We start from the raw sequence: 10,201 nt of genomic DNA on the forward strand, positions 1-10,201 counted from the left end.
TAATTGTACAACATTGTGCTCTCTCAAAAATGTAAAAAAAATAATTGTTGATGAAACCTTAAGTTGTTGTTTTTCAGTATCATGAGATGATTTTAATAACATGCTTGCTATGTGTTTAGGTACTTTGGATGAAGATTAAGAGAGTGGACAAGAACAATGGACAGGTTATGAACGATTTTATAGATTTTCTAATTTTAAAAGCGCTAATAGCATGCTTGTTAGTGGTGCTTAGGTGGACGATTCAGGTTGTATGTGGTGAACAAACTGGTGCACCTTGTTTTGTCTTTGGATTTTCTGGATTTTTGTAGATGTATACATGTTTGTATATCAGTGTAAACTAAGAGTTTTAAAAAAATGAAAATTATATAGTTATATGGGTACTCTTTTTGTAGATCTCGGAAAGAACTTTTCGAATATATAAATTTTGTGAAATTTGGACAAACCATTCAAAAGATAAATTGCTTTTTAAATTATTTAAAATTGTTGATATCATCGTGAGTCACTTTAGACTAAAGTGTAAATATTTGGACTAAATTGTACTTTAAACCGCTTTTTCCCTTGTTTTATAGTGTTAGCTTAGCTAGATATATTTGTTCAGTCAGCTTGTTAGGCCTTAGTCTTTTTGGCCCAACTCTTTCTGTAAATCTTTCAGTTGTTAATGACAATTCTCTGGTTAAGCAAAAAATTATGGAATTTAATGATGATGCTTTGAAGATGGGGTTCTCTTATGGGTTGTACGTGGGTCATCTCAAGTACGGGGTTGAGTAAGTTCTGCAGTTCTATTTTTGCTGTTCTTGCTGTGATATTGGTTCTGCAGTTCAGCAATTGGTGATTCAGTGCAGCAAAAACATTTGAACATGTGAATTAAGGTTGCAGTACTTTGGCTAGCTCTACCGCAGCAAGAAGAGCCATTGCTTCAAATTGCTTTGTCTGCTATTATTTGGGTTAGTAGCTTCCTTATGAAACACAAAACTGCATCTAGTTTCCCAAATTTGCCACCAAGTTGCAACAAGTCTACAAAATCGAAGTTGCAATCTGATTATGGCTACACTTGAGAATCCGGTCCTTGCAAAGCTCTGTATTAATACTTTCATGAAAGGACAACGAAGAGATAAATGGGTACCAGTTTCTTTTTGGTTACCACTTGCCAAAAGAGAACAAGATACAGTTTTTTAGCAACTTAAGAAAATTCCTTTCTATTCATCTGTTAAAATACTATATATGTTCCAATGAAAATGCTAAAAATGCTAAAAAAAAATGTTAAAAGAAAAACAATTAAAAAGAAACCTCAAATCCTAACAAAGATAGACAGAAACTTAAAAACATAAAACAAAGAATCAAATGCCTAGTTTGCCGAACGGAGAAATTATTGCTTGTTTCGGCTAATAAGTTTTTGGAACCAATATGCTGACATCTTTGGGTACCTTTTCAGAGTGTCATAATCGACATAAACGATACCAAACCTTGATGTGTAACCAGATAACCATTCGAAGTTGTCCAACAATGACCACGCAAAGTATCCAGTGACGTTAGCTCCATCATCGGTAGCTTTCTTGAGCTGAAGCAAATAACTCCTGTAGAAGCTAACTCTATTTCCATCTTGCAAAACTTTAGGAATTGTCTCTTCACCAGGATTATCCATGCCGTTTTCTGAAAGAATCACTTCAGGGTTGTTGTAATGCTCTTTAACGTAGGTAAGAGCGTTATACAAACCCCATGGCACTTCATAAAGCCATGAAGAGTGCGCCCTTGGTCCAATTGGTACACCGTTACGATCATAATGGAATTCAGCATGCCATTCCAATTGATATCCAGGATGCTTTAGCTGATCCTTTGTGAGATGTTGATCTTTAACGTAGTAACCTGTATACTGGTTAATACCTAGATAATCCATCGATCCCTTCACCAACTTAACTTCATGTTCTGTAAACTTCGGAAGTCTGTCTCCAACGACACGCTGCATCGATTTCGGGTACTCTCCATACACAATGGGGTGCAAAAACCATCCAACATGAAAGTCTCTTGCTCTCTGAGCAGCTCGGTGATCGGCTTTCGTGTCAGTAAGAGGTTCATACCAGACAAAATCCAAGAGAATTCCTATTCTCCCGTTTTGTCTTTCCTGCATAAGAACAAAGCACAAAAAAAAAATAGTTAGTACCAATGAATCAATTTAAACTAATCAAAAGATAATTAAACCGAATGATTACGAATTCGTTACCTGATACTTAAGACGGTATCTCCGAACTGCAGCACCATGCATTAAGATCATATTATGTGCAGCAACATAAGGTTCTCTGCTAGAATCCCCTTCTGTGCAGTTTCCGAATTGTTTAGAGCACCTTCCAGGAGCAAAGGTACCAATATCATAACCCAAAGCAGCAGCAACTCTCGGTTCATTAAAAGTCATCCAGTTTTTCACTCTATCACCAAACATCTTGAAACAGAAATCAGCAAAATTTGCATAATCTCTTACAACTCTGCGGCTCAACAACCCGCCGTACCTCTCCTCGAGTGCGTTAGGAAGATCATAATGATAAAGATTTGCATACGGAGTAATACCTTGCTCAAGCATGTAATCAATCAACCTGTTATAGTAAGCAACACCTTTCCAATTCACCTTACCAGTTCCATGAGGAAATATCCTAGACCATGAGATCGAGAAACGGTACGCATCGAAGTTGAGCTTTTTCAGAATATCTACATCTTCTTTGTAGTGATGGTATTGATCCACTGCAACGTCTCCAGTAGCATTGTTTGCAATTTTGCCTGGAAATTTTAACAATTAAATGCAATTCATGAGAAGCTGAGATGATATGCGGCAGCAAAATTAAAAATAAAGCCAAATTAGAAGAGAATAGGTTTGGCTGCAACGTCACCTGGAATTTTAACGTAGGCATCCCAAATACTGGGTCCTCTACCATCTTTGTCCGCCATTCCTTCGACTTGATAAGCAGAAGTCGCAGTTCCGAAGACGAAATCTTTTGGAAAGCTCTCCCTACTCAACCCTCCTGTGTCGAGTTGGTCGCTTGTAGGCGGCCATACATTAGGTTCTGCTGATGATGATGCATGTGCTGCAGCACATAGCATTAGCAAAAGAGAAAAACATAGTACCCTAATGCTCTTCATTGAGAAAAAAAGCTAAAGCGAAAGATGTGTGATGAGAGAAGCCTGCGAACAACAGTATTTATAAAGAGAGTTTTGAGATAGCTATAGGATCTTTATGTTGGTGTTATCCAGATGAAAATATAGGAGTCTGGTGCAATAGATAGACTTGAAAAGTGTTTAAGCTAATCTAAAGCTCTTCTTATTTGCCTTCTTGAAAGCAATTTCAATCTATCCGGGATGTTTAATGCAATATCCTAATATCTGAAATCTAAACTTCTGTTTTTGTTTTAATGAGATTATTATTAGTGAGATTCGGAAAGATTCTGAGCTCATCTAACCCTCTTTAACTACCTTACCAAAGAAATTTTTTATCTAATCCTGAGATTTATCCGGAATTTCAATAAAATGGATCGGATACTATCCGGATATCTAGTTGCTGTTGTGTCTTAGATTGTCAGAAGAAAAAAAACTGGATTGGGACCAATTTTGATTCAATAAGGACTTGTTCATTAAAACTGGGATACCCCTAATGCCCCATGTCGCAGGACAACCGACGCCTATCTACCATCATTATCGCTAGCATTGGGATCAAGCTAGCCAGCTAGTAGAGTGTCCATGGTGCAGTGCGAGAAATTTACACCATACAAAAATGCATTATATCAATAATCTGATAAAATCTTTTAACTACTTCACTCAAAGTTGTTTTACTAGTTTTTCATCTTGCATTCATGCATGAAAATTATCTCTTAAAACTGTAGTGGTTATGCTGTAAAAGAAACTAGAAGTTATGTGGTCGATCTTAATAGGAGTCTTCTTACAAGAAACTTGTAAATTAACTCTGATAAAATTCTTCAAGTTATCCGACTACTTGACTGATTTCCCAAATTCCTTTTTGCCTTCAGTTGGTAGGGCTAGCGGTATTTGTTTGAGTGCTGGTTGAGGGATTCTTCTTATTATGATCAAATAAGCATATCCTGGTCTAAGCACTTCAATAGATCAGCTGCTTATAGACTTGATCAAAAACTTGCTCAAACTAGAAGGGAGATATCAAACACCATGAGGCAAAGGCCTGAGAAAAGATCAGAAGTCTATCCTGAACAGAGTTCTGTGACTCAAACAAATTGGACTCCACCCATCTCACCTGGCTCATCTCCTGTTAACCATGCCGGAATTGGACTGATATTGCGTATTTTATGGGTGAGTTCGAGCAAGGAAAGTGCATTTACGCGAATAGACACTTAACGCGGAGTATGTGAAGGACTGTTGCAAATGGGGCAGAAAAACTTGACTTACAACAAGTTTGCTTAGAGTTGGATGGACAATGCCACCAAATAGTGAACTCATGAAAGCAAGTTGGGAAAATCAGCAACTCACTTTAGACATTACAGCAAAGCCTTGCCGACATCCCTTACGTAGTTGCAAGTTTATTAAAGGAAAATAACATTTGAATTAACCAGCTGATAAGTTGGCTAGACATGCTAGGATATCCAGAGTTTCTCAAGTTTGGCTATTTTGCCTCCAAACGTAGAAACAATCTTTTGATTTCAGAAGTTTAATAACATTTCTTTTTTGCAGTTAAAAAAAAAACTTTGAAGATATTTATTACCATTACTTACAGTAACAAAAACAAATGAGACATCTATCTAAAAACCTGTATTCATAATCTGTCAGTCATTCATATATAAGCACCCAAAAAAATAAGAAATGAATATACCTAAAGAACACCCTGAGAAAATACAAAACATTTTCAAGAGGAAGAGCATTAAGAGTCTAATATTTTCAACTGACGCAACCAAAGAATGCGCCCCCATCCTGTTAATTGCTACTTCAAAATCTGTCTTCTTCTTCTCTCTCTCAGATCACTTGGAATGATGTACACAGCATCTACACATAACCCACCTTTAGAATGTGTGCAGTCGATCTGCTTCATGGAGAATCTTACTTCCGTTGTGGGTTCTGAGTCTGTCACAATGAATTCCCCTACCTTATAATCTATCCAGCAACCACGTTTCAGGTTTGTATTCATATCATCTCTTTCAGACTCATCCAAACAACACTCACATGAAGCTTGTTGTCCATCTGATGTAGAGAGCTCAAAACGTACAGGCCTTATGTCCCACCCATGGGTTTGGTCAAAATTAGAAACACGACGCCCCAGTCTTTTAGAAAACTTGCCAATGTGAAGCCTGAACAACAGAGTGTAAATACCAGCAGGGAAAGGAAACTTCACCACCCCATCCACTTCAAACCACCATATTTGTTGCAAGAAAGCAACTACATTGAACCTGCAAAACGTACACAATAAAACACTGGGATGTTAGGTCACGCTCGTGGGCATTGGAAAAACATTAAGAGAAGAATTATCGTATAAGTTATTCGTGCACATAGAAGCACTTTCAAGTTTCAACATCTACCAACTAACCAAAAGTTAACACTAAGAGAACAATAATGGAAGGCCACTGGCTCATATAGTCATATGACTTCATTTCAATATGATACCTAGCAAGAAAATAGTGAAATCGCCATCTTACAGACTCATAGTCACCAAATGTTTAACTGTCACTTGGGAAGCAATTCCAACCGCTCCAACTGTTTGCGCGAGGGTAAAAACCGAGAGGTCGCACACAGTTGTTGTCCCAAAGCAACTAATTTCTTAACCGACTACCCTTCCAAAGTAAAAGCAAACATAAGAAACGGCTTTCAGGTACAAAAGTTCATAAAGAAAAGTATATCCACCCTCATACTAAAAGTGCAGTTGCCCTTAGAATGCCCCAAGCAGATACTTTGGCATAAGCATATCCACCCTCATTAGAAAAGTAGAGCGATACTATAAGAACACCAGCATAACACATAAAGAAACGAACGCCTCTGTTTTTCAACTAAAATGCGTAAGACTAGTGGTTCTATTCCTTCTTTAAGGTTCAACCTTTTAGTTCTATGCAAAGCTGACTAAGCAAGTTATTACCTCCATCTGACGTATCAATGACCTCACAGCAGCCTCTCCATATAACGTAACAACTGTCAAATACATCGTCTAAAGTGAAACTAAAACAGATAACGCCAAATCTTTAATTTAATCTCTATCCATCAATGTTTACAGAACTCCAGATTAGTAGGGTAAGTATATAATGGCCAGCACAGATAGCAGGAAATAGCTTTATAAACAAAATCTGCCAGATCAGGAAAAATCTGTCCAAAGGATTGGAATGCTTCCCACTGAATATGATGCAGTTCTAAAGTGATTACCAAATCAATAGAGGTTATCAGCAGACAAGCTAATGGTTTACAATGAATGGAGGGTTAACATACCGAATCAAATGAAAAGTGGAAATGCCAAACTTGAAAAAAGAGTACAACGAAGACTTTTAGTGGGCAAATAATGTATAACCAATATTTGTCTTGCCGGTAAAACCAAGATACAATACGTTTCCAAATATCTCCAAGTGAAACACTGCATTATCGATTAAGTTTCCTTGTAAAATCGAGATATATCCACTAGAACCAGAAGAAATCTCACTGCTAAATTCACAATAAGCATCTGTTACCATGACACTATATGCAGCAGACCTATAAATGTACAGCCTAGACAGGAGGGAACCTCGTAAGCCTCCAAGTTAGTTGGTCTTGTCAGTTGAGATTCATCCACTGTAACTATAAGGAATCTCATATTAGATTCACCATTACCGGAAGGATATGCAGCAGAAACCGACTAAGTTTACAAGCATTCAGCCAGAGAGCAAGGGGATTTGATGCCTAACCCTTTTACTCCCAAATAAGAATAATTATTAATCACACTTAAATATTTCTCAATTTGTGACTTCCCTCTACCTTGCTTTGTAAGTGCTCTAGTGACCCAAACATTTACAAAGGTACGAGATCAATACATAAATTCATCCCTAAGCCAGAGATGGAAATGATTTTAAGAAAAGAATACCAATGTGATCCCAAAACTAAAAAGTCACTTTTTCTCGTTATATCCATAAAAATACGCTTGCTTCTAAGGTCAAAGGGCTGGCAAACATATCAATATCCTAAACCCCGATGTCGAACCTTCTCAAATTCAAAATTCACCAACAAATCTACCTCTTCATCTTAATAATTACCGTTTACAATTCAAAGTCTTATGTTATAACTTGCACTAGGTACTACCAACCTGACAATCTCTCCAGTTGGAAAAATCACAAATCTTACTAAATGTTCTAACAGATAAGCCAGTGTCATACATCTCCAATTCAATAACACATCTGTTTATTACTAACATTTGTCAAATCTCTAAGAACTGAACTGACATTACACAACTTCAGCCATCTGTTCATGTGTAAGCACTAAATTTACACAATCCCTATCATGATTCATACCAACTATAGAAATTATCCTTTAAAAAGCAATCTTACTTCAATCACTAGTGATATAAACATTTACAAGCGTAAGGGATCAGCATTAAAATTCACCCATAAGCCCCGGATGGAAATGATTTTAAGAAGAGAACACCAATGCGATAGCAAAATTAAAAAGCCATTTATTATTTCCACGTTATATCCATAAAAATACACCTGCTTCTTGACTCAAAGGGCTGGCAAATTATTAAAGACCCCATTGCATAATCCATATCAATATCTTAAATCCTGAGGCCGAAACTTCTCAAATTCAAAATTCACCAACAAATCTACCTCTCCATCTTAATGGTCACCATTTACAATCCAAAGTCTTATGTTATAACTTACACCAGGTACTACCAACCTAACAATCTTTCTAGTTCAATAAACTCACATTTCTTACTAAACGTTCTAAAAGTTACACATCTTTTTATCACTAACATTTTTCAAATCTCTAAGAACCATACTGACATTACAAGACTTTCATGTGTACGCACTAAATTTACACAATCCGTATCATGATTCACACCAACTATAGAAGCTATCCTTTAAAAAGCAATCTTACTACAATCACTAGTGATAAGAACACTTACAAGGGTAAGTGATCAGTACAAAAATCCACCCATACGCCCCAGATGGAAAAGATTTAAGAAGAGAACACCAATGTGATCCCAAAATTAAAAATCCATTTATTATCTCTACGTTATATCCATTAAAATACACCTGCATCTCGACTCAAAGGGCTGGCAAATATTAAAGACCCCATTCCATAATTCATATCCATGTCCCAAATCTCGAGGCCGAACCATCTCTCCATCTTATTATAGATATCATTTACAATTCAAAGTCATATGTTATAGCTCACACTAGATACTACCAACCTAACAATCTTTCTAGTTCGAAAAATCACAAATCGTACTAAATGTTCTAACTGACAAGCCTGTGTCATACACCTTCAGTTCAATCACCCATACTTTATCTATTAGCATTTGTCAAGCCTCTAAGAACCAAAATTACATTATAAAAATTCAGCATTCTATTCATATGTAAGCACTAAATTCACGCAATCTCTATCATACCAAACATAGAAGTAACCATTTACAAAGCAATTTGACTACAATTCGCAAAACGAGTATAAAAACAAACTGGCACTACAAAATTACACCAAATTTATTAAAACTAACCTTGATTCTTCAGTAGGAATCCAATTCCAGTATCTCCTATCTTCAATCCCAGTTATTGACATACCCTTAGCCGAAATTGCCATACATACTCCTCCACTCACTCTATCCAACCAAACTTCCTAAAACAACAACAACAACCATTTTCAACCTCAATTAAATAAACAACAACACTAAAATGGAAACTGTCAAAACCTTAAATTCCCCAAAAACCTTAAATTCTCACGCCATTCATGATTTTTTTTTTTTAAACACAAGATAATAAAATAAAAATTTACCTTGTTGCCGTCGTCGAAGAAGATTGAACGAGAAAGCCGAGCATAAATATCTTTCTTGGACGAATTCTGATATGTATTCCCATCATCAACATCATCAAGAGGTGAAGAAGAATAAAATTGCAACAGATCTTGATAATTATGAGGCAATTTCGATTCCCAAACAGCATCAGAAGAAGCAGCACCACGAAAAGCATGATTTAAACGAGCTAAATTACAAATCTCCGGCGGTGTTAAGTACATAAATACACATGCTACACAACTTTCCGGTATATCTCCTAATCCTGGACCAATCGTCGAACCACCATTTCCTCCTCCTCCGCCCTCCGCCAAGTTCGACAGAGACGCTCCCATAACCACCAGATCTTCCTTTCTTTTGCTCACTCTTATCTTACTCTTCAAATCCCACTCATCCTCTCATCAAACCAATTCCGGAATATCACTTTCCGGAAGCCAGAATCAAAGAGAAACAGTAGGTATTCTGCAAATCTCCACCGGAATGTCGCTTATCGGAATCTTCTTCACCGTTCCTTTTTGTATCTCACCAAAGATTATCTTCTTGCTTCTTCTTTGTTCTTGTCTTCAATATAAAAACCTCCATTAATAACTTTTAATGGAGGTGTTAGATGTTTGTATACAGCTAGGAGTATATTATTTAAAATGCTTCTTGGTTGAATTGGTATCCACGTGTATATTATTAGCTGTTTTGAATACAACCTGGATAATCTGGAACCATTTATTTTAATCTTGACGGCTGTTGACGTATCTAACACTGATATGTGTTATCGCCTATCGGTCCCACTAAGAATATCCGAATTTCTTCTTTTATCCAAATGTTGGCGTTTTTAATGGAAAGAGTTGCGGGCCTGTGGGCCTAACTTTAGGCCCCCTATGGTATTATTGATCATGGCCCAGGTAATTATTGTGCAAGGGTAACCTTATTTTGGTTTGGTAAAAAGCACTTGTCAAACTCCCTACCTAATTGTCCACGTATGTGCACCGGCATACGCTAGGAGAGCCTTATTATTTGTACACATTTTAAGAATAAATATTTATATGTTTTTTGTCTTAATAATTTATGTATTCTTTCCAGGTTTATTCACCTATTAGTATAATTTACGAAGTTTTGCCCGTAAAGTTTTGGTGCTATTGGTTTGGAAATATGGGCAAACGTGTAAAATCCAAGCTAGTCAAAAGACGTACGGGACAATATGCCTTGATCAAAGTAGTTTTGAGATGTTGCAGTCTAATCATCTAGGCATAA

The 10,201-nt window shown here is 36.7% G+C and overlaps 2 protein-coding genes across 2 annotated transcripts; both read right to left on the reverse strand.

The window, feature by feature from the left end:
- Positions 1-1,327: 1,327 nt before the first annotated feature.
- Positions 1,328-3,233, reverse strand: LOC113322572 (beta-glucosidase 44-like). The gene is made up of 3 exons (XM_026570685.1): positions 2,877-3,233; positions 2,219-2,766; positions 1,328-2,119 (listed from the first exon to the last, which is right to left on the reverse strand). The coding sequence occupies exons 1-3, from the start codon at positions 3,124-3,126 to the stop codon at positions 1,367-1,369; spliced, it is 1,551 nt and encodes a 516-aa protein (XP_026426470.1). The 5' UTR covers positions 3,127-3,233; the 3' UTR covers positions 1,328-1,366.
- A 1,454-nt stretch (positions 3,234-4,687) lies between these two features.
- Positions 4,688-9,504, reverse strand: LOC113322573 (F-box protein PP2-A15-like). The gene is made up of 3 exons (XM_026570686.1): positions 8,941-9,504; positions 8,666-8,784; positions 4,688-5,390 (listed from the first exon to the last, which is right to left on the reverse strand). Exons 1-3 carry the CDS (start codon positions 9,289-9,291, stop codon positions 4,928-4,930), a joined length of 933 nt encoding a protein of 310 aa, XP_026426471.1. The 5' UTR covers positions 9,292-9,504; the 3' UTR covers positions 4,688-4,927.
- Positions 9,505-10,201: the final 697 nt, after the last annotated feature.

This window comes from Papaver somniferum, chromosome 11, assembly GCF_003573695.1.
Source record: "Papaver somniferum cultivar HN1 chromosome 11, ASM357369v1, whole genome shotgun sequence".
Taxonomy (NCBI): Eukaryota; Viridiplantae; Streptophyta; class Magnoliopsida; order Ranunculales; family Papaveraceae; genus Papaver; species Papaver somniferum.